Source organism: Parambassis ranga, chromosome 22, assembly GCF_900634625.1.
Source record: "Parambassis ranga chromosome 22, fParRan2.1, whole genome shotgun sequence".
In the NCBI taxonomy this organism is placed as follows: Eukaryota; Metazoa; Chordata; class Actinopteri; family Ambassidae; genus Parambassis; species Parambassis ranga.
This window is the reverse complement of record NC_041042.1, coordinates 6,219,180-6,244,168: the sequence shown is the minus strand read 5'-3', so window position 1 is coordinate 6,244,168 and position 24,989 is coordinate 6,219,180. Positions and strand designations below refer to the sequence as shown.

Sequence of the window (24,989 nt, the reverse complement as noted above, 5' to 3'; positions counted from 1 at the left end):
ATACAACGTATCTTCCTAGCTTACAGTATAAAGGTAAAAATATCACACTCAGTCCATTCTGCTCTGATTTAAAGCAGTTTCTCAGGCATTACATATTCAGAATTGCTCACTACTGTTGGATCAATCCTATTTTCAGCCAGACACATAAAGTATGCTTTTTCTTTTATAAAGAACAAATATAACATGGAGCTATAATTACTTTTATGTTACAATAAATAAGTATCATGCAGTAATTAAAGAGCTTTTTATTGTTATTATTTCAGATCTCGGTTTTATTTTGTAAAAGTCCAGTACATTTCCATGACAAGAGCTGTGTAAAATATTAAACAAACAAATAATGTTATATAGTTTTAAATGCGATGTATATTGAAATAAATGACTTTTTCCTGTTGGTTGAGCACCTTTTATTTTAACAGCTAGAGTGTCTGTCTTGAACTGTGTCAGATTAACCTGCCTTTACTATATGACTGGATATTCTGTAAGGATGCTCATTTACAGCCTGGACCTACTTTAGTTACCATGTGCCAGTGTTTTTCCTGGCACTTGAGTCACTAGTGTGGGCCCACTCATCTGATGAGCAACACCCTAAATGAGTTTTATGGAATTGGACAAACAATTTTTCAGAGTTTCAGATTTTTCCAGGCAGTTAAGAGGCATGACACACACGCTTACACAGAAAGGTTGGCTTAATGGTCATGAGTCACTTCAGTCTCTAAAGACATTTAGTGTGATATCTTCAAACTGCATATGTGGCTACTTTATCACTAATGTACCATCGGATACAATGATTTTGTATATCATGTCGTTGCTGAATGGAATGACATCACAATTAGATGAAAATATCACTGGGGTAAAGGCAAATACAACCACAGGCCACATGAACTGCTTAAATACCAACTGAGCTGATGGACAGAGCAGCCACTAGGTGGCAGCACTTGCTCATGGTGTGCCATAATTGTGTTTGTAAATCATAGCACACAAACACAGTAGTGAAACATGTATTTCATACACAAAATGTGGTGTTTTTTTTATTATAAAATTATGCAACTTCTAAACTTCAAACAGCAAAGTTGGGATCTTTGAGTAATGATTGACTTTATAAAGCCTTGAAAGCATCAAAGGCTACTGTAATACCAGAGCTTACATTTGCTGTGATATTAGTCCACTAAAATCCACAGTGTCCAGGTGTTTGTGTGACAGACTGGGCTGACAGCGGTGAGATGGTGATGCTGCGGGGCTGAGAGATGAAGAGTTAAACGTGTCCGGCCTCTGCAGCTTGTGATTGGCCCGCAGCTGCAGCGCTGGGACGGACAACAAGTCTCCGCTGTGCGCGTGTGTGTGTGTGTGTGTGTGTGTTTGTGTGCTGGAAAAGTCACTTGGTGCTGGACGAAGCGGACTGTTCGGACTGCCCGGAGTCTGTAACGATCCTTTAGAGACGTTTACTGTGGTTAACGGAGGAGTCAGGAGTTTTGGTGAAGCGTTGAACCCGTTATTAAAAGTCAGACGGACATGTGCTGCTGTGTTAGAGGTCGGTGGAAAGACGACCGCTGTCAGTGTTGATTCATGGACTCAACACGGACTTTAGCTAAAAGCATTTCTGTCAAGAGGCTGACACACGCTTGACTTAATTCATTCACTATCAAGGTACGTTATTGTTATATTTACATTTTTACATTTATTTGCATTTCGGGTTTAAGTAATAATTACTGTAAGTGCTGCAAAGAAAAACTAGCTAAACTAGCCGATTTTCGTCATTATTCTAGTAAAAAAACCTGTATGAATGTTTAGCTTAGCCTATATAACTCTTAAACTGTTTTTATATTATTCAGAGCATCTTTACCATGCAAAACAAAAAACCCTATGTAAACTCACACATTGTCTTTAAACCTATGTGTGACCATACAGAGATGGGAACTGTCACACATTCTGCCAAAATGATTAAATTTGCATTTATTTATTTATATGGGCCATAATTAGTCTAGTTTTTGAGCCACAGGGTTTAAGCAAAAGTCGGCCAGTACAGATTTGGAAACAGCAAATACAGTCCTCATTAATGATTGGTTTTTCAATGTATTGGCTAAATTAGGAATCTGACTAGCATTTTTACATTTGAAGCCAGCGTGTTGATTTATCATTGTGGAATTCCCACAATGTTTTCTTAATAACGAGTTAGCGGACATGTCTTGAGGTTTTTGGCTATACACCTGTATATCAGTGTATTCTATGTACAGTTGGCTGTACATATGTATCTTGACTGTATCTTTCTAACTTAGGGAATATGAATTTGTCTTTGGACAGTATGGATGTCCTGAAGATTGTGCTGCTCATCTTTGAGGCTGTTTTGCTGACTGGCTGTGTAAGAGGTGAGAGCTGCTTTATAAATGTTTTTTTTTTCTTTTTTGAATACTAGAAGGTTAACACCATATCCATATTTCATTATTAACTAGGCTTAAATGGCTGCTTTGAGCATGAAAAAAGTCTCAGTTGGGTCTTAATGCTGTCGCAAAGAGAAGCAAGAGATGGAAAAAAAAAAAAGAATCTCTCAACAGAGCCCAAAATCAACACAGGGCAGGGGAATGAGAGAGGGCAAGCCAACCCCTTACCCCTAGCTTGTGTGTGTTTCAGTCATGGCTGAGTGTGTGGATGTGCATTCACTACAGCTAAACCAAACAAACATCATCCATCAGCTTCCCAGGGTGAAAGAACACAAGTCAGTCCAGCTCTCCCGTGGCTGGCCAAGGGACTGTCTCACATCAGCCTGTATGTGTGTGTGTTCATGACTGAAACACTGAGTGGAAGACCTCAGTCTGACCACAATTCACTGCCCTGTTTATTGTGCCAGTATCAATACTATACTTTATAAAGACAACTTAGTGAGCTTGTCAACAGCTTGTGAATGACTGTTGAGGCATTTTCTATGATTTCATCCACATCACTGACTACTGAACCGTGTCTGATGCAATCCAGTGGCATGAGTCAAAGAAAGAGGCAAAGCTTTGGACTGCACTTGAGCATTAATAAGAGAAATCTGAAAGCTAGACACATTTCCCCCATAAAGAGTGTGCTCTGGCGAAACACGCAGGCTCTATTGAGCTCTCTTTTTTCTCCTGCTCCACATGAATGTGAATTCAAGAGACGTCTGATAGGTGCAATACCTGCATATGGCTATCATGGCTCAAGGTAGAGGGGGCAGGACGGGGCTGGCAGCGGTTTAGAGGGGGAGATTAGATCTGCGGGTCTGTAGACAATGCCTTATTCACAGCGTGGCAGCCGTGGCTTCACGGCGCGACTAAACCAAAAGTAAACAAGACGTGAAGGCTAAATCAGATTAGACAGGCAATTTTGTATGTTTACAGATTAACATATGTCAGTGAGGAAGAAATCCACAATGGGGGAGCCGGTGGGGTGGTAGAGAGTGGAGGTCCGATTGGTCTGAAGTGATTGGATGTAAGACAAGAGGAGGTCTTTACAGCCTGTTATTCATAATTCTTCTGAGAGTGGTTGCAGATGCACAGGCAGATGCACTCATCACAGATATGTAGCTGGCAGGCAGACAGTGAGATGATTTCGAATGATGCTTGACAATCTGTGAAGTGTAACTATGCCACAGTTCTCCCAGCAGAAGCAGAATTACAGTAAGCTCAGTGTTACAGTCCAAATGCAACAGCTTGACTCTGACATGCTGTGAAATACGGGGAGGAGGGGGTTGACTCCAAACTTGTGTTTTTACAGTGAAGACAGGGCCAGCAAAGCAGTGAAACTGTCCCTGTAAAATTTTAACAATGCATGATGACATCTTTAACAAATGTAAATTAAACCACAACTCTGAGCCCCCTTTGACTTATGTGTAAATAGTGGCGGGAGAAAAAACGGTTCTTCGATGCATCGTGATTTGGCCGTGAATGATCCTAAATCGATCAATGAATGTTAAAGCATCAATAATCTCAACCTGAAATAATAACGTAAAATACACAGAACAAAAAGGCAAAACTTGAATGTGCAGTAACATCAGGGTTAGGGACACAAACAGTCATGGCTGATCAGTCTTATCATCTGTCCTCTCGCTGCAGAAAGGATCTTTTATAACACAGAAAAAGTAAAAAACTTTTGGAAGTGTTATTATATTGCTGTTATCTAAACATTTCAGTCGGTTCATCTGAGAAGACGGTGAGATGGGGTGAATGTTTTTAAGCCTGTTGCTGTCAGTCATCAGGTGACATCTGACTCAGGACCCCCTGCCCTCATTGCAACAGAGAGCCCTAAGCACACACACAGGGACCCTCCCTCTCCCCACTGCTACAACTTTGTGACTAGCCAAGCAGGAATTATTTCTTAAGACCCCTTTGGAACCCCCCCCCCTCACTTCCTCCATCCTAGCCCCCCTTGGGCGCTCTGCCACCCCCAGCAGCTGGAGGAGGTGCTCAGTGATGTGTCCCAGCAGAGCCTCTAATGTGGTGACAGGCCTGGGGACCACTGGGCTCCACTAACTGCGGAATGCAGCAGCCTAGACATATGGATCTGTAGAAATGCACCCTGGGAGAAATAGAGGCACCAGGTGTCTCTGCTATGCACCAGAACAAGCTTGCACACACGCACTGTGAACGTTACTGTTTTGATGCTTTTTAATCAAAAACAGGCACCAAGTACAGTTGTCTTTTTGTGCCTGAACGATGCTGCAAACCATGTTGGAAAATATACATTTTATAGCAGAGTTACATCATGGTTTCAACAAGAAAGTACTATGAGATAAACTGCACGCCAAATGCTTTTAAAATCACAAGGCTGTTTGGCTCCCAGACAGTTTTCCATTTCCTTTAACCGTAATGAGGCTAGTTTCTCAGTAACAAAATGCCCCAAAGTCCTCTTATTTCTTAAATAGCTCCTGAATAGTAAGAAGGTGTAACAGTGGTGTTCTGGCTTGTGAGGCCGAGCTGGTGAGACTCAGGGGGTGGAAAACAAAAAGGACAAACAATTGTACTAAAAAATGGCTGCTGCTTTTTTGCAGGTTTTTTTTTTTACATTTGCTCCATTTCAGGTCTATAGTTTCCATACTAGCATCCTCCATCTAGCAACATCCAGCACTGTCTACCACCCTCCTCACACACACGTCCCCTTCTTTTTCCCTGCCTCTTTGCATTTCCTCCTGTTTATTACCAGCATAAAGTTGAAGGAAGTGAGTTAAGTTAATGTGCTGTCGTTAAAACAAGGCATGAGCTGACCTTTACTCCCACCCAGCCTTTTCTCAGCTCTCTGTAGCCCCATATTTACTGAGTCTGGGTCCATTTGCAGAGAACAATGGACGGATTATGATGTGCTGTGGTCCCCCAGGTTGGACAGGGCAGCGGTAATTAATTTTAAACACTCCTTATTCTGGTAGACTTGACTTATTTGCTATGTATTAGAGCTCACAGCAGATGGGGGACTCGCTTTACTGAGGTGCAGGCATAAACATGCGTGAGAAGAAGTTACGAGAGGGAATGAGCGCTGTATTTGTGCGTCTGAATGTATGTGTGTGTTTTATTAAGCAAGCTAAAATTACCCTGAGAAAAGTCATGATAATGAGACGTCCAAGGAGTGCAGGGCAATTTGGAAAACCTCAGAGGTATACCAACAACTATTCCACCTCCTCCAGGTGGAAATAATATTCCTCCCACTATGATCCCTCTGTTTCTATCACGGAAATAATGTTACCACCACTATAACAGTCCATGTTTCCCGTCTCTCAGCACCCGCTGCTGACCCTGTCAGTTCAGGAGGAAACATTTGGGGAGAGGAATGTGTCAAACTTAACCCCTCCAAGGGAAAGAAAGGAAGGGCTGTAGCTGTGATAAGTAGTCATAATGGAGGTCAGTTTGTGTTTACTTTAGCAGGGTCATATAATCCCTGAGAGCAACACTCCCCTCATTGACTGACTTTAATGGCCACTTCAATTAACATTCATACCTAATTTCAGCAAGTCATTGGCTGCTCTCAGTATTTGTCACTTTCAGCTGTATGCTAATGTTCAGATGCACAGGAGGAGATTTTTCTTCAAGAAAAGCCTGTGTGTGTTTGTGTGTGTGTGTGTGTGTGTGTGTGTGTGTACACAATGCTCATTAGTTTGTTTGGGCAGTTGGCTCCGGGAGTGTTTTCAGACCACACACACTCTTCCTGCTGGCTGAATGGATTTGGGTTCAATTAAATAGAATTCCTTTTGCTCCTGTTAACCTTCACTAAGTCCATGGAGCTGTGCACAAAGTGCACAAAGAGGCGTCGGTCTGTCAGCATTCAAATGATAATTGACTTTATATGTTTCCCTGGTCTGACCTGGAGGACTTAGCAGACATATGAATAACAGATTTTTGTTAATTGACAGGTGCTTGGTGTCAAATAAGATAACAACTGGACACTGTTTAGACTGCAGGCTGCTGTGTTACACCCTTGGCCAAAGAGAGTGGACTGGAAGTTAGCCTGTAGGTGGGGGTGAGGGTCCGCCTTGCTGGAACCTAACAAGTGACCTTACAATAACATTTCAGCCCCACAGTGGGAAGTGTTTGTCTTGCACAACCCCTCTTTCTAAGCCTCCTTCATTGCTCCAGTCCCGCTCTGTTTTCTCTTTTCTTTTGAGGAGCCAAGTCGTGGAGACCCTCTCTGACTCCCCCCTCCCCATCTCCTCCTTCCTCTCTGTTTTGTGCTCCACAGCTGTTCACTCAGTCACTTCAGTAGGAGAAATTATTTCATCCATCAGCAGAAAAAGCCCTTTTTGTTTTTCTGTAAATGATAACATATATGTTATGATTCAGATCATGAGACCACAAGCACAGAAACCTTTCTTCCACTTTTCCTTTTTCTCTGTGTCTTTCCTCTTACATTGACTGAGTGGTGCATCTCCTGCCCTCTCATTGGTGTGGTGACACCTTACAAAATCCAACAAAACATGCAGCAACATTGTGTTGCCTCAGGAAAACATCAGTACTATCTTTAATGGTCTTCAGAATGTTGCTAGGACTGAGCAGGCTTGGACAAGTTCAGGAGTTGTCATTGTGATGTTATTTCATAAAAGGCTGATTTTAAACTACAGAAATATTATCTGCCCTATCTTACTGTTTTCTATGTTGTACTTGCCGCAGCCTGCTAGAATCTGTGCAGCTAAAGTCTCACACTGAGTTATCAGAATACCAAATCAGGCAGCCAGGATGTGCCCGCTGCATTTCATTTGAGGTTTTTTTTTTTAGTTTTCAAACCGCTCATTGTTGAAATTCTCTGTATAGTGTTTATAAATCTGATGCCTATCACACTTTTTTGTTTTTTTCTCCTCTCCCTGGGGTTTCATAAGAAATCATTTGAGTAACACACACACAGAAACACACACACCCCACCAAACCCTGCCATTCTGCTGTTAAAAGGTTGATTGAAAGTTATGGTGGTGGCAACAGTGATGGCTGGCTGGGCCTAAAGAAAGCCGAGCCAGGGGACGCTGGGATAACGAGCTCTGAATGAGCCCCCCCTCCATCCTCTCTCAGTTCACCTCCGATGAGCTTCAGTGAGACCCCACATGGGTTTGTGTCTTTTCACTTCCACTTTGTTTTTCATTAAGGATTCTTTTGAGTGACCTCGAAAAGTCTTCTCCATTGATTGAGGTTATAAAGAGTTTGGTTTGGGTGACTGCTTGTCACAGTACATCAAAATAGGAGGTTTTATTATGCACGTATAGGCTGTCATGGTGGAATTTGTTTGCACCCATTTCCAGCAGCAGTGGTCTCTCTGCATTGAAAGTAGAGGCTGAAAGAGCCTGATTTTTTTTAGTCAAGCAGCCTATTACTTATATAATTGATGGAAAAAGAGTCAAACGGGAGGAAAAATCATTTCAGAAGCAAAGAGTAAAGTCCATCATGTTTTATAGCAGAGCTACTGCGGACCTAGACTGGAATTCTGCACAATGCAGTGAAACTGATTTTATTTCCTCATGCACAGTGATGTGAGGGCCTTGGATCAGTCTTCAGCCTGGATGTACTTCGACTTTAAGGCTTGGCAGAAAGACGTGCTAGTCCATTCAAACAGTTATTGTGCGACTTGATTGAGTATTACAGCAGAAAAACTAATCTTTTTTATATTTAGCCATACAAGCAGAATAACTTGAGGAATGACAGTTGGTCAACACCTAAATACGTTCAGCACCTTTTTGGTTTGACTGCCAGGAAATTTGGCACATTGAGGGTCACAAAGGGCAGGTTGAGTTTAGTGACGCTTCCTCAGAACATCATGCTCTCCTTTTTTCTTCAGAAATGTTTTTATACAACAGATATTTAGTGGATTTTTACAGACATTCATGGTTTTAGTGCCTTCAGGTCAAAGGTCAGAGTGAGTGAACAGTTATATTACCACCTACCTGCAGAGCTTAGCCTCAACTGTACTTTTTGTTAGCAACTGTTAGCATGCTTATTTTCTAACCTAGGGTGAACCTTAATGTTATAATAGTCACAGAGCTGCCAGCACAGCTTCAGACTTTAGTTTTTAGGATAATTGGATGGATGATCCCTACAGCGGGACGTCTGTTCTGGTCATCAGCCGGCAGTTTCTGTGCTGGCCATCTTGATGAAAGGAGACTGTATAGCTCTTTGTGGACATTTGATTAACAGAGAGAAAGACAGACAGACTGGCAGACAGAGATGGATAGAGGGCAGTGACCTTTGTACAGCCCAGTAGTAAGGTGAACTGGGAAAGCACTGAACAAATTGTCACTGTGAAAGGGCGAGTACCACATCGTAATGACAGGCTCAACAGCTCCATGATGACAGATTGATTTCAGACAATATTCCTGGATTGTCAAGAGGCCCCATTGCTGTCAGTGAGAGCTTTGCCAGTTCCTCCACCCCTCCCTCTGTCTCACCCCTGTCCTCTCTCTCCCGGCTCTGTCTCGTCTCCCCCGCCTTTCTCTTTTCCTCACCCACTCCTCTCCTAGCCTCTCCCTCCCTCCTGCCTCTGTCTGAATTGCTCCATTCTGCCCAAACTTGCTACATCACAGTCTGTCACTGCCCCTCTCCTGAAAAGACCATGTTGACAAAGGTGCTGGTGTAAAGTGCTTCCTAGTGTCATGGAGATTGGCTGATCCCTGAGACAGTACGCTGGTGTAGGATTTCTGAAGATGGAGAAATGAGGGGTACTCAGCACCAAGCTCAGCTGACATGATCATCATCATCATCATAGTCATTATCAACACAGATGTGACCACAAGTGACACACTGTGGTCCACAGGTCATGTTTACAATCTCTGGGCTCCTCTGCCAGTTAGTCACTGTGCACACTGAGCCAAACACAGGTCAGAAAGTTGCTTTATTCGCACTGTGGAATGCAGCGGGGTTGGAGGAGGAGGAAGACAGGGCATGCTGGGAGTGGCAGGATGCATCAAACCGTTGAGAGATAGAGGTCATGAAAAACAAAACAAAAACAAAAAGTTGTGTTACTGCTCTGGAGAAGAGATCTGGTGTAAACCAGACCTGTGTCTACACAGTTATACTGTGTTTCATCAACAAATTTGTACAATATATAACATTGCTGAGGAATTAGTGTTTTTTTTTTTTTAATTTAGACTGAATTTATGGTCTTGGCTTGGTCATAAGTTGTGGACAGGATGAGCTTTTCATCTGACATAGTCTCAGTTAAAAGTTTTATCTACCTGAATATGATTTTCTTCAACCAAAAAAGCAACAACAATTGTCATTGGGTGAATTGTGAATAGTCTCGTCAGGATGTCCAGAACCCCTGTTGTGGAGGAAGATGAATTTAGTTAATCTAAAGTGTGTGAGAGGAAGAAAATAAGAAACAACACACTGTCAGTACAAAACAAGATGAATGTGTAAGCATCCACACAATCTCCCATTCAGTGCCAAGTGCTCGGCCAATCTCCGAACATATTAGACAGACAGTAATAAACAGGTGCTCGTTGGTGCCCTTCTTTGTAATAGAGAGAAAGAGAGAGGGAGGTCTGTTTGAGTGTGTCATGTGGCTGAGGCTGAGCCGGGGCCAGGGAGTGGGGTGTGAGATTGTTGGGATTCCTGGTTACTGCCGCCTGGGCCCACCTAATCCTCCTTTACTCCCCCATGCAACCCTTCTCTCCTTATGAGCTGTGTGTTAAAGGAGGCCTCTCTGCCATCTTAGCCTCTGCTCCCTGCAACTCTCTAAATCAAACCTCTTGTCTTTAACCCTCACCCTGCTTCTCTCCTTGGCTTGATTTTATTTCTCTCCCACTCCACTGCCCCCTATCTTTCTGCGTCTGTCACTCTGTTTGGCCTTTCTCTTTCTTCACAGCCTCCCTCCTGTTGCCTCGTCCCTGATAAGTGGCCCTAAACACACACTCAGCCCCTGTGTGTGCACCAGGCCTTAGCTTAATGGAGTGAGATAAAGCGACTAGAGTGCCACTCGCTGTGTGCTCTTTATGACATGGCGAGACTAGTGAATTACAGGCTCACATTTACATGAAAAGTTGTGCTACTGAATCAGTGTGCTCGAGTAAGGATACTTATAAGGTGGAAAATGCAATTTTGTGTAAACTTGGTGTTAACATTGATTTGCCAACAGATTCATTTAAAAAGACTGTAAGACTGTAAAACAGCTGGGCACTGTAGTTGCCTGCAAATCAAATTCAAACTTGAATGGATTGTACATTTACTGGGGACTATTTTTTTGTGAATTATTGTACATTTGAGAAGCTAGACAACATTTGCTGTCTGTCTGGAGTATACAAGTATCTGGAATATAAGTTACTTAAGTTACAGGTACTCTTCGTTTAAGACCGAAAGTAAGAAATGTGTAATGCAGTTTGTTTACAGATACAGGGTTGTACCTGTTGCTGTTAGACTGACTTTACGAATAATTTAAAGGCCAGCTTTAGGATGGTGCCATTAACACATGGCACAACATTAGTGACTTTGTTAATCATCACAAGCAATATAATAGTTTTTTAGGAATATTAAGACCCTCTTGCACAAATTCAACTTGATTGTGCAAACTGAGATTATAAACATCATTCCAGGGCTTTCTGGAAGCACAAGCCCAAATCGTGTCCACTTCCAAATGAGAACGTCTCTCTTTGCCTGTTGCAAAGGGACACACACTCAAAAAACCACAACTGTTCCACTGTGCCTCCTATTCACCATCCAGCAGTAACACAAACATGACTGCCCCCTGAAACCTCATATGAAAGGCCTCTCCTAATTCAGGTGGAAGACTTTCCATAAGGACTCTATACTTTTCCATACTTCCACATGCCTGGAAAAGTACAGAGTTTACAACGTGAAGTGAAAGAGGCCTTTCACGTAACGAAAGATTCAAGTTTGAAAGTATAGGAAGTGATGAGCCGCCTGCGTCATCAGTCATGTTTCCCTGTCTCTGTTTTGGAGTCTTGCAGAAACGTAACACTCCAGTTAACTAATACACAGATACTGATTGATTTAATCTGAGTTATTTAGTTGTCTTGTACCTACAGAAGACAATATTACAGAATCAAAAGAGTACACACTCACACACATGCTGCTCTTTTCTCCAGCAAAGGCATCTGGGGCCAGGAGAAGGCAGTCAGGTTTAATGAAATATAGCAGCTTAGAGTTCAAAGACTCCACAGTAGGGCCCGTTAAGGGTAGGCCGCGTGATGGAGATGTTTCCAGAAGCTTTATGACGCTGGAGTAATTTCTTTCTTTCTTTCCTGTTCTTTTGATGAAGGGTCGGCAGGAGTCTGTTTAGTGAGGAAAGCAGATTCACTGCAAACCAGCAATGATGTTATTCCAGTGACTCTTCTTTAATCAGATATGGATTGACTTGAGCATCTAATTCCCCTTTTATTTTATTCCACCCTCTCCTGCTGTTTCTCTAGTCTCTCATGTCACCCAATAGCTCGTCCTGTACCATTCCCACCACCGAGGCAGTTGCTATTCAGCCCACATCTGATGGTGCTGAAGAAAGAGCCATTGTCCCGGCTGGTCTTACCCCAGTCTTATCTATTGATTGGAAAGCCAAGAGAGGAAAATAACAGGTATTGATTACCACACTGGGTGAAGTTGCTGGGCAGGACGTCTGGAGGGGAAAGAAAAGACGGCATTCTTCACCCTTTGCTGCCCCACTGCTGTCAGAACAGGCTCTCTTGCCACTCCACGTATCCATCCCCTTTCACTGTGTCACTACCCAGTGCCCCCCCCACACACACACCCTCCGTTTCCCACCCTCATCTCGCCTCCTTTCTTGAATTGCCAAGGTGGCCCAGCTCTCCTCCCCTCTCTCACTGTTTTATGCAGATTTTTATCTGTGCTTGTGAAATGTATAGCTGAGCTCTGCAGCAGCCTCTGAACAGAAGACTGGCCTTTCACACACTCCCCAGGCTGCGGTGTCTGCCTCACCTTTTGCCTTCACCCACCCCCTGCAAGTCTCAAGTGAAGACTTCAGTTCTGGGTTTGGTTTCCAGCTTTCATGTATTTTTGGTGCATTTTTTTCTCTCTCTCGTTTTCCTTTTACTCTGTTCCGTTTCTTTTTATTTGTGCTACACAAGTGCTCCTGAGGCTTTAAGAAATGCATGATAGAATATTTACCCGGGAGCACAGGCTCCATTAAACTCCCATCTTCACTTATGTTCGAGCTCTGTCTGCTCTTGTACGGTCTGCTGAGCTAACACAGTGCTGCTGAGTAGGAGGAAACATTCTCTAGCTTCTATCTGCCTCTGTGCCTCTTATCCTTTATGTAAATACTGCATATTGAAGACACATTCTCTCAGATCACTGTTTATCTTAGTAATGAATCACTACAGTCTGGCACAGTGCACAAGTCCTTTGATGCATTAGAAATTCTTGCAGTTGGCTGAAGATTAAGCACCAGGATTCTTTTTGATGGGAAGATGTTTACAGTCTTGTTTGAATAACTATATCCTGTATTGGGCAGACGGTGTTGCATGCATGATCAAGTTGTTCTCATTGTGGCTAAGTTCCAGGTGTTCCCTATTGGTACAGCTGTCAGCAGCCAAGTCAACCCTTTATTGACATGTTTGAAAGAGCAAGGCAATTTTCTATTGACTGCAAAACGCATGTACACATCATTACAAATGCACAGGTGTTTTGTAAAAGAGAAAATAAATAGGAGGAGAGGTGCCAGCACATCTGAACATTGCTCAAGTCTGAAAGCCTTTGTAGTGATTTTCCCATGTTTCTCTTTCATTTGCATTCTGACGTTTCTTGATATGTTTTCCTTCATGGATGCATGCATGATGGATCAACTGCTGATTAACCTACTCACAAGGTTTTGTAGAAAGTGGCTATATTTAGTCTGAATCACAAGAATGTCTCTTTTTGAATGTGCCCCTTTCTCTTAAAATAATTCATCACCAAATTGAGCAAAGAAAAACAGAGCTAATTCTGTGAGTCGCCAGGCCTCCTCCTCCTCTTCCTGCACTATGAAAGATTCCATTCACACATGGAGCTCTGCTATAATAAGGAGTGCTTTACCAGAGCTGCAATACGGGAAAGCCCATATGGTCATGTGTATCGTTTTCCATTTACTGAGCAACTAACAATTCTAACAATTTAAGTAAATGCTCACCAGATTGTCAGGAGTCAGACAGATTGCCATTTATCACTGAGGGTCTGGTTACCAAATTCAGCAACCAGGAGAGAACCTGAGAAGCCTAAACAGCAGAGAAATGTGCTGCTCTAGTGCTCCACACTATGGTGGCATGGTGACATTTTACATATTGGATTTCTTACTCTGTATCTTACAATCAAGCCGATTGGACCTCTGCACGGTTTCAAAGCTTTCAAGTCTAGGGAAGCTGTCTTTGAGCTGGTGGAGGAGAAAGGATGGTGGTCATGTATACAGCACAAATACTTATTAAGTTATTCAGACGATGTCCTTGATTTCAACACTTCTTCAAACCTTGTTTTTCCAAAACAGACTTCAAAAGCTTTTGAGGAGCGGAGATGGAGGGAGGAAATCATTTGCTGCACATTCCTTGTGCTTGGCGCACGGGCCAAAGCTTTTTGCTTTTTTTAAGCCAAAAAAATAATAATAAATAAAATCTCAAGCTCTTGTGTGGTGCTGAATTAAAAAAGAAGTGTTCATGATCAGTGTTGGAAAGGATACTTTTTAAAAAATGTAATGTATTCCATTGCATTACTGAAGTACCTTGATCTTGATCGATTACCTCGATCGGTACAGATGAAGGCATTCACATCAATGTTATTCTGTTTAGAGATACAGAAACGGAACGTAATGATGTCAAAATATTAAATATTTTTTTTAAACAATGCAATCAAAGGTCACTTTATACACACAAAACAATGTTTGAATACATACATAAAGCTTTCTGTCCAGGACTATTTCACAGTTAATAGTACAGTATGATGTTTTTTAAAATGTATTTACGTGGTGTGTTTTTTTGGCTGTTAAGAAAGCACTGATATATGATTACTAATAATCCACAGCCAGGAACTGGTTGAGTTTCCATACAAACATGAGTAGAAAACTGATCATCCACCTCTGAAACTGAAGGAGACTGATTGACATAATGTATATTAAAGTCTGTTGAATGCCCACAGTGCCTGCTAACAGTAGCATCTTGCAAATGCAGACACGCACATCTGACTCTAAATGGTCACAGGCTACATGTGGCTGCCATCATACGTACACATAAGTACAGTAAAAGCACGTACTTCTTTGACAACTATAATTCTAAATAAATCTTGAGTGTGGTGGAACTTTGGAACAAAATCAAGAAATTAGAAGCCTGTGTGAGCTTACATGTTTTCAGAGCACTCTTGTATACTTTCATCTTAAGAAAAGAACATTCAGATGTTCTCTTGTCTCTTTTTATTTTCTCTGAACTATACTCACCTCTCAAGAAATACATTTACAGCCTTACTAGGACAAGTGCCTATGTAGAGTCAATGCATTTTGACCTTGTGTCTTAACCTTTGACATGAATCGGTCCTTGTTTTTTAAGACAGTCCTCTTCATTAAATCAGAAGCAGCACCTTGCTGAGTGGCTTGCGGGACCATAAGTCAGAAGAGATAACTGAAGCCGTTCAAGATCTGGCAGAAATGTATTTATGTTTTCCTTAGACAATTCAGCCCTTTAGGATCAATGTGGTACATATAAGCTCCAGCAGCACCAAGCCAATGATGTGACCTGTTTGGTCCTAAAGCAGAGCCGGCAGAGCAGAAACAGTGAGCGCCTCTGTTCTGATTTCCTGGTAGCATTGGAGTGAGATATGGGCCAGCTAACAACAGCCAAAAAAGTCTGCGGCTGCGTTTTTCTCCACAGACATAAACAATGACACTTCCAATTTCCTGTGCGTGCTGTGGACCAGGAAAGGCCATCTACAGAGAGGAAGGAAAACTCTAAGCTAAGAGTGTGTGTGTGTATTCATCATGCGTGGTTGATAGAGACATAGAAACAAAAAAAGTGGTTTCATTAGTTTTTTACTCTCATATTTCACTTTTTTTTCCACAGTTTCATGGCACAACCAAAAAATTGACTGAGCCAGCTTTCATTGGCAGAGCAGTCCAGATGTTGTACCTGCAGCTGAGATACATCTGTCTGCAATGTGACAGATGAAATGGCAAGATGGAGTTACCTGTGTCAGCTCCCCCCACTGCAACCCCACCAGTATAATGAACTTCTTGTTTACCACATGTGTGAAATGCACCAAAGGAATGTGACTCTGTGTGTATGTGTTGGGAGAGGCCATGTGTACTTACCCTCCCCATTGTTTTTACTGCTACCAGACCAGCCATTTGTTCTGAGGCACAGACTGTGCTCTGTGTACTTTTGAGGGCTGTTGCAGCTATAGGGTTTGGTTGCATTTCCTCCCCCCCTCTTTTACTCCCTCGAGCTCCTGTTTCTCCTCTGTGTCTAGTCTGCTCAGTAATTCAGGGTTTTGTTTAGTATTTGGGGGAGTTGGGGGGGGGGGGGGCAGTTGAATGCCTGGTGCTGTACAAGCAGCGGCGCAGGCCTCCTAACACCATCACAGGGTGTTTCGGCCCGCTCCACTTCACCAGATCTGAGGGAGTAGACCTGAGCCAATTAAAGAGCAGAGGAGAACAGGCTGCTGTCCGTCTCACTTCGACCCACCCCCCTCAATGCTTTGATCTGTTGCACGCTACACAAAACCATAGCCAGATCACTTCACCCTCTCTGTGCAAGCAGTGAATCGGCCTTGGGCCAGTGCCTGCCCAATTATTGCAATCTGGGTTCAGGACTTATGGGCAATCAGCAAAAAGATGAAAAATTACTCATTTTATCTGCAGTCACTTTGTGTCAGGTTTAGAACACCAGAATGTGAAAATCAGTCTTTGGTCAAAGTGGTTGCTGTGGAAACATGTCATGAAAGGTTGCAGCCTTTAAATTTCTAGAGACAACTAAAAGTGAAACCTGACTTTTAGCACTGTAGACCAGGAATTGTAAAGTAACACTATATCTGTAATTATTACCTTTTGGTTGCCTATCATGCTTTAGCTCCCCACTTTGGCTTGAAAAAAAATGCCTATGTTTTGTGTTTGTGTCCTCAGGACCTCCACGAGTGTCCGAGAAAGTTGCTCATAGGCAGACAGCTCGGCTGGGCAGCGCCATCAAAATGCCATGCCCAGTGGAAGGAGACCCTCCGCCTCTCATAATGTGGACCAAAGATGGACGCAACATCCACAGAGGCTGGATTCGCTTCCGCATCCTCCACATGGGCCTGAAGATTAAAGAGGTGGAGGCAGATGACACGGGGACCTACATCTGCAAAGCAACTAATGGTTTTGGTAGCGTCAACGTAAACTACACCCTCATCGTTATCGGTGAGTGCAGATGGAGTTTAGTTTGCATGACCTGTCTCTCTGCAGGTTACTGAGATGAGATCATTGACTGTTGGAAAAGTGTCTCTCTGACTGTTGGAAAAACTCAAGGATCTATAAAATGTGAAGTCACCTGTTTGGTAATTAAAACCAGAGACCAAGCCAGTGAGTCAGTCCCGGATTTGTACGGTCAGACCACATCACCTTCTGCTGTGGTTTTTTAAAGGCCAGATTAGTAACATTTCCCTGCAGTCCAGAATATCACCACACAGTTCAAATGTTAAAAGACAGCATCACTCAGAGAGGTCAAGGTCTAAAACAAGTAGATTTATGGAGGTTTAGTGGATGATCCTCCCATGTACTGTATGTGTTACAGCTCCTACCTCTCCCTGCCCAAAGTCAACAGCGGCACGGGATATTGTTTCATACTACTTCATCCTCTGTGACTCAATTGGATCTCCCGCTCTTCCTTTTCCTTAGGCTATACTCTGTGGAGGCAGGAGGTCTGCAACTCTGCAATAAGAAACACATTCAGTGTAAAAGTGCTGGTTTGTCTTCAGACTCTCACACAGCTCTTGGGGCCTGCAGGATTAAGCCCAGTCTGGCCAAGTGTGTTAGTCGTTTGTGCATACAGTGCATTTCCTCTGTGCTAGCGCAGAGCATGATGAATGAGCGGACTGGAGCGTGAAGGCTGTGTTTAGTCTAATTACTCTAAGATGCCTAATTTGAGCCAGAGTCTGCTCTCTCTCTCTCTCTCTCTCTCTCTCTCGTTATAGCCTGGTCTTGTGACAGCCATGCTTCAGAAGAAGAACCATAATCAGAGAGAAAAACAGCACTTGTCGCAGTAAAGCACACTTTTTAGTAGGGAATAGACGCGACCAAAGTTTATTTTAGGGTCTCCCTCAATACAGATTTGTGAGTTCAAAGAGAGGGTGTCTGCTGATTGTGCTGAAATGATGGGTTGGAGTTTAAGGCACAGAGCCAACTATAATGTCAAGGTTCACAGTGCAGTTGGGTTTTGCAGTATTAAAGTCAGACAAGGTCTTGCCTGTGTCTGTGCTTACAGGGCAGTCTGAGGTCTTCAAGGTTTTTGGTGGAGCGTATTTGCTCGAAGAACAAAGGATTTCATGAACAAAGTATAATACATAGAGACAGACACTATAGTAGAAAATCAACAGCTATTATGATGATTTCTGGACAGGATAATGCTGGTTGTCATTTTTAACACACTTGGTACACTGCTCTTCTTTCACATTATACCTGGGCTTATTTTTAGACAAGCTCATGTCATTATTTACAGGTAAGAGAAAGCCATTGTAGAGGCATGGCTGCTTTGCTCATGTATTTTTGCAGGAGACCTGTTGTTCTCAAGGATACACTGATAAGAAATGGCTAGTCAAAGGTTACTGTGACTGCACAAAATGTGTTTCCCGGCCATCATTCACATGCTATCTAGAACAACATTTCACACAAAAATCTAAGATAAAATCATCATGTGATGACATTCTAGATCCAAATGGTCAAAGTCCACTTTGACGTTATGTTCTTCAAAACATTTCTGAAAAAAACGTAACTGGAAGTTCAGTAGAAATTTGCAGCATGAACCTCTCTTGTCAGCTTGGTAGACTGGTAATTTGTGTGTGAAAATTATCATTTGATAAATGCACATAGGAGGAGACACAAAATTTGTTATGACTCTTCCTGCAGTGTGACTTAAGTGAGAAAGAAGACTCAAAACAGTTAAACCTTGCTGTGATGAAGCTGGCACGGATCATTGGGAGATCAGTTCAGCCTGACTGCAGGCAATGCTCCACTCAGTGATTTTGTTAGGAAAAATACCTTTGGAAGTGTAATCATAAGTCTTCCTTGGAAGCATTTTTCTGTGAGATTTTTATCAGGAAAGTTTTTTGCCCTTTATGGAGTTACCTAGAGACTTTCTGGCCTGACTCTTAATCCTGATCTGGTTTGTTCCATTTCCTACTTGTCCTCTGGTGGTGTTGAGAGCATGATAAACGGACGCAACGGTCGTTCTGCATCTTATAAGTACAGCCTCTCCTCTGTTTCTTTCTCTCTTGTCTGTCATCCCATTAGTTGCTGGCAGGCCTTCGCCACAGCATTTGTTTTTATTGGTAATTGTTCCATCAGGGGTGCATTTCATTCTGGATGCCTTTTTTGCCACAAAGATTATGGGGCCTCGTTGTCAAAATACTCCCAGCGTAGACGTCAGCCAAATAGTCTGCAATTATCATGAGCAACACTTTCCATTAACGGAGAATTAGCTAATTGTGCAGTGTTTTAATTTAGCCCTATATACGCTAATACAGTACTTAAAAAGATCAGAAAAGAGAATGTATTTATTTTAAATTGTGTAAATGAGGGGTAGCAGGCTCCCACCACAGATCAGCATACAGTATCCATCATGTCATGTGTATTGTTTTTACTGGACTGGAGTGGAAAAGTTAGAGAAGCAACTGCAGTCAGTTACTGTGCCGGTCAGGGTGGAAGGGTCGACTAAATCCTGGCGGTTGTTCAAGTTCAAGGCCCAACGTGGAGAGCACAACTTTTTTAATGTCACCTGGGACCAGCAGAGAAGCCAAGCAGAAGAAAGACAGTAAGATAAAGAGAGACAAAGTGGAGTGAAAGTGGAAGCGAGAGAGTGAGGGGTTCTGCAGGCTGATGTAAGGGGGGGGGGGGTCCACTGGAGAGATATCCCTCTTCCCATCTGCCAGCGGACAGCCTGTCCTCCCAAGAGCTATCTGAAGAATCTGGTCAGTCAGTGCAACATGGCGCCTCCTCAATCCCTCCAGCTGGCTGTTTGGGCCCTGTTTGGGGTGGTCTCCTGACAACTGGCCTCATCAGCTCCCAGCCCCCCCACTAGGATAGGCTGATGTATGCAGCAGTCTCTTCATCCTCAGCTGCTCTGCCTGCAAGCAGGCTTCATATTAGCATTAGTGTAGGATTGTCATATTAACATTTACAGGATTGGATTTTAATGTTTATGTCTGCACAGATAATATATTATGAGGACGGCACAGAGCTGGGAGTGCTCATTGAGTCTTTGTGGGGATGCTGTCTCTTGTGGCATATTCCCTATTTTTCTCCTCTCTGGAGACGCTGTCAGGCCAGCTGTTGGATAAACTGCCCCGTGTCTGACTGATTACATGTGGTAGCTGTTTGGAGTTTTCCAGAGAGTGATGCAAGGCCAGTGTGCACAGCTTTCCCTGGACATTTCAGTGTCCCCAACATCTGGAGCTCATTGTGACCCCCCAAGTCATCAGGCCTCTTCCTGTGATTCAGCTGGCACAGAAGGCCAGCGGAGAGAGAGAGAGTGTGTGTAGTGACCTGTTTCCTGTGACTGGATTTGTGAATGAAGTGGGAGGGGATGGCGTCAGACCCCAAACACTGTAATGATTCCTTGAATGGAATTAAGTTGTGTGGAAAAAGGTTGATTGCATTTTAACCAGCCGTAGTTGCACAAGCGTGGAGTTCTCTTGTAATTGAATTTCTTTGCATAACAAACCTTTTATTTCATGCAGTACGTAAAGTATAAAGATTTGTTGTTTGATCAGTGACATACGTAATAGCTTGCAACTTTTACCAACTTTCCAGTGCGGCTCATATTTTCAGAGGCCTCCTCATTTATTGATTATTTTGTTTTTCACTTTTCCTAAAGTAACAACAGTACGTCAGCCATGAGGTGTCCTTCCTCACCCCCGTCTGCAGTCTAGTGAGCCAACATTGTGTAAAGACAATAGTGGCAAGGGATAGGTTTAGGAGGACAGACGTATAAAGGGCACCATTGTTCCCTAGAATCGCTAAAAAGTGGAGAGGAAATAGATTTTAAAAAAAGTCAGAAAGAAAACCCCGGCAGTGTGGGACCATGTTCTGTTTGGATTGGGAGGTTCAGGAACCGGGAGGAATGTGGAGAGCCCAAGTGAGCAACAGAGAAATATTTCTTCCAGTGGAGGCTGTTTTTTAAAGGAATGGGTTATTATAGTTGGCCAGTTAAACCCCTTCAAATAGCCATGACATCATGGCTGGGCTTGGTGCTGCAGGGGACAAACAAAGGAGGGTCTGTACCCAGAGAACCCGAGAGAGCTTTGAGGGTTTCGGGGGGACTCAGAGGGAGGCAGAATGAGGGGGTTAGAAGTCACATCTGGTCTCTTTACCTGCCCCAATCAAACCCTGAGAGGGAATCAAGTGTGCCAAACTCCATCTAGAAAAATCCAGAGTGAGGCTGCACTGAAGCAGAAATCAAAATGAATCATGGAAGGTTAAAAAAAACAAGCTGGTAGTTTTTCCTTTTGGAGTAAAATATATAAAAACAAACAGTTCATCTGCAACTATACTGTCAAATGTAATTGCCAATGAGCATATATAATGTCAGGTGACACCTTAGTAGTATCATAAAGATCATTTAGCCACTAATCATTCTCAGTAATTGTCTGATTAATGTCTCCTCTCACATGGATTGGCAGATCCAGGTGATGATCTGCCAGTTTGTAACTGCTTTACAGGAAAAGCCGATACTCATCACAAGCCTTCGATTATGTTTCACTCATTATATTTTCTCTAAGCCCTGTCTTAGCTCTGCTGCATGATGTCAGACAGTGACATAAACTCCACAGCTGTCTCCTGTAACCGGGCTTATGAAAACTGATCATATTACTTCCAAATGCTACAGACTATGACCTGAGCATGCAACCCTCTCAGAGGAGCCTGTTGATAAATGCTACCCAGAGAAAGCCAAGAACAGTTGGTTTAGTTCTGGGCCTAAATGCTGTGACAGCAATACTGTCAGAAATAAACGTATTATCAGGATTTTTTTCTACTATGTAAAATATTATTTAATGCTACGTTAAATTATGTGCTTTAGTTTAACACATATAAACAGGTTGCTTTGTTGGTCTATTTGTTGACTGACTCATTGTTGTCCTGTTGTGTTAACAGATGACTCAGGTACTGATAAAACTGGACCAGGACCAGAGTCTGACGGAGACAATGAAAAATTTGGTAAAAGACCAAACAAGTGGTTTTGTATAATATATATATATATATTTAGTAAATTCAGCTTGGATAAAACACTGTCTTTGAAATGCCTCTGTCTTCTCCTAAAGTTCGTCCTCGCTTCACCCAACCTGCTAAGATGAGGAAGAGAGTGATAGCTCGCCCGGTTGGCAGCTCGGTACGGCTCAAATGCACTGCGAGTGGAAACCCTCGCCCGGACATCGTGTGGCTGAAGGACGACAGGCTGCTGACGGAGCAAGAGGTCGGCGAGGGCCGTCAGAAGAGGTGGACTCTGAGCCTGAGGAACCTGATGCCAGAGCACAGCGGCAGATACACCTGCAGGGTTTCTAATCGGGCTGGGGAAATCAATGCCACATATAAAGTTGAGGTCATACGTGAGTATCCCACAGAGAGGCATACCAAACATGTCCACCTGGAAACATTAGGGCGAACAGATGAGATTACTTCAGTTTGTGCAGATCATTTTTTGTGAGCATGAAAACAAATCTAATCAGTGTAATAGCAGGTCTGTTTTTGACCAACTTTTGAAAAATCTTTGTCTCTGATCTACCTTCTCTTGATTGCGATCAGCAGGTTTTATTCACATCCTTGCTGCATGGATGAATGTGCTTGTGTAATCATGTCTATGAGAAGCACATTGAGGAAGCAGCCTTGAGAGCAAGGGCTTGTGCCCTAATGTTTGCACTCGGGAAAAGAGAGGCTGTTCGGTTAAGAGACCGTCCACCCAATCTGGAACTGATTAAAGCCCAGCTGTCTGCCAGACTGACTGCACCCCCCCCTCCCATGAGAAATGTGTGCTGTACAACCAGGAGCAAAGAAAGAGGAAACTAATCACACATACTTCTTGTGTTACATGTGGTATTCCTCCCTCTCTGTCAATTATAAGTTGTAAGCCCGAGGCTACAGTTGGACCCCTTCAAGAAGAACTGTCAAAAGATGTCTGTGTGTGTCCTGACAGTGTTTTCCTCTGTGTGTTTATGTAGAGAGGACAAACTCCAAGCCCATTCTGACGGGCACGCATCCAGTCAACACGACAGTGGACTACGGAGGCACCACATCATTTCAGTGCAAAGTGAGGAGTGATGTCAAGCCGGTCATTCAGTGGCTCAAGCGCGTGGAGTCCAACGAGGAGAGCCGCTACAATTCCACCATCGAGGTTGGGGACCACAAATTTGTAGTGCTGCCCACAGGGGAGGTGTGGTCGAGGCCCGACGGCTCCTACCTCAACAAGCTGCTCATTACGCGGGCCAAGGAAGAGGATGCTGGCATGTACATCTGCCTGGGTGCCAACACAATGGGCTACAGCTTCCGCAGTGCCTTCCTCACGGTGCTGCCAGGTAAGCAGTGTTTAGGATGCAACGAAACAAAACATCATCATCGCTTGGACAGGAAAGTGATGAACCAAACAATAATGTGATGATGAAAATAAACATGTTTGCTGGCCTAGTGTGCCAATAAAGTGTCAATAAGTTGTTTTTAACTCCCTTTTTTATTTCTCTTTTGTGTCTCTCTTCCTTTTTAGACACAAAGCCTCCCATCACTCCCATGTTCTCGCCAGCTTCCAGCTCCCTCCCCTGGCCTGTCATCATTGGCATCCCTGCTGGAATAGTGTTCATCTTTGGCACAGTGCTGCTTTGGTTCTGCCAGAGCAGAAAACACTGCCCCCCACCCAGTGCTCCAGCAGCACAGGTACTGCAGAGCTCCCACCGGCTGCCATATCGAGAACGCGACAGGGCCTGCATGGCTCCTTCATCCAGCTCCTCCAGCCCAGACAAAGACTGCATGAGCTCCATGAACTATGAGGAGTACCTGGCCCAGCAGCAGCTCCTCCTCAGCCAGGGAGGGCCAACAATTCCACCTAAAATCTACCCCAAAATCTATACGGACATTCACACACACACTCACTCCCATGTGGATGGAAAAGTACATCAGCATCAACACATTCATTTTCAGTGTTAGCCTTAGTGCCAAATATTCTCCACAAACTGCAACAGAATCTCAGCAGACACTCCTCTCACAGCTGGACATTGTTGGGAAAGTGTTGACGTGTGGAAAAACAGTGGCCAGTGAAACACTTTGTGTTATTACAATCACCTAAAAAACTTCCATATTTGGTGCTTTTTTTAATTGTTACCTGTCAGATTCTCACACCACTAAAATTCCTTAACCCTTGATGTGCACTTAATATAAAAAGGACAAGGAAATTTGCAGTGTGCGCGTTTATTTGCAGCTATTCAGGCAAGATAAGGGGTCTTCCTAAAAATCTGCAGTTTTCTACTTGGAAGTTTGGTTTCACACAATCAGCTGTTGGACCTCTGGATGTTCGGCTGGCAATGAGGATGAAAGTGGTACTCTTGATTTCCTAAAGGGCTGGTTTTAATGCTCGTACTCAGGTCGTACTTTTGTTTGATGAAGATGCTGGGAAAGCTGACCACTAGTATGCTTTGTATGACCTTTGTCCATCCCTCTCTTTCTGTTTAAAGTGATAGAATAGTACTGGTACGTTCTTATAGTTTTTTTTATGGCATGCAAACCTTGCCCAAGACTGCAAGGGATGGAAGAATTGAGTTTCCATGTATTGTTCTTTGTTATTTTCGTAGGTAGGTTCCCATCACTAGGCAGTAGCAAGCTGAGATAAACCAGCAGAGGATGAGACCTTATCCAACCACAGTTTATGAAGCTCTAGTCATTTATAATCAAACGGAGTCATGAATATTTAATTTATTTTGCTAAAAATGTATCAAAGGTTTATTTTTCAGAGTAAGGCATTTTATATATCTTTGTAATATTATTAAAGTATACAGTTGTTGTTGTGTACAGTACTTTGTCTTCGCAGTGTAATCACATACTTCGTGCCAATATTTAGGTATTACTGTATAATTGGTTAATAATTGACAATCTTGTATGATGTACTCTGTTCAAGGCTCAAAAACACAAACATCTTTAAGGTTTGATAGTTTGATTAAATGACCTGTAACTAAAGAGTGACATGCTCGTGAAGAATACTGTATTTGTTTTTCTGCAGTACCTACCCATGAATACTCTTCATAAGCTGCAGTCTGTGGTTGTAAATGAAGGTGGAGAAAGAATACAATGATTTCGGTGGGGGTTACCTGTCCTAAAACAGAAGGGGCCCACACAGGTCAACTTTCCTCCTTTTGAGTGGG

The 24,989-nt window shown here is 43.1% G+C and overlaps 1 protein-coding gene across 2 annotated transcripts; it reads left to right on the top strand.

The window, feature by feature from the left end:
- The first annotated feature begins 1,349 nt into the window (after positions 1-1,349).
- Positions 1,350-24,810, top strand: LOC114427357 (fibroblast growth factor receptor-like 1). Of its 2 annotated transcripts, none has more exons than XM_028395382.1 (7): positions 1,350-1,644; positions 2,299-2,363; positions 16,525-16,797; positions 21,745-21,807; positions 21,912-22,196; positions 22,806-23,159; positions 23,345-24,810. In XM_028395382.1, the coding sequence occupies exons 2-7, from the start codon at positions 2,300-2,302 to the stop codon at positions 23,779-23,781; spliced, it is 1,476 nt and encodes a 491-aa protein (XP_028251183.1). In that variant the 5' UTR covers positions 1,350-1,644; position 2,299; the 3' UTR covers positions 23,782-24,810. The 2 variants fall into 2 exon arrangements, with proteins under 2 accessions (XP_028251183.1, XP_028251182.1); XM_028395381.1 differs by having other exon boundaries at positions 2,274-2,363.
- Positions 24,811-24,989: the final 179 nt, after the last annotated feature.

Excerpts from the sequence above, each read along its gene's own strand:
- LOC114427357 (XM_028395381.1), top strand. The coding sequence starts at position 2,279 with ATGAATTTGTCTTTGGACAGTATGGATGTCCTGAAGATTGTGCTGCTC. Across the intron at positions 16,798-21,744 it reads CTACACCCTCATCGTTATCG|ATGACTCAGGTACTGATAAA; the intron begins GTGAGTGCAGAT and ends TTGTGTTAACAG. Across the intron at positions 23,160-23,344 it reads CTTCCTCACGGTGCTGCCAG|ACACAAAGCCTCCCATCACT; the intron begins GTAAGCAGTGTT and ends CTTCCTTTTTAG.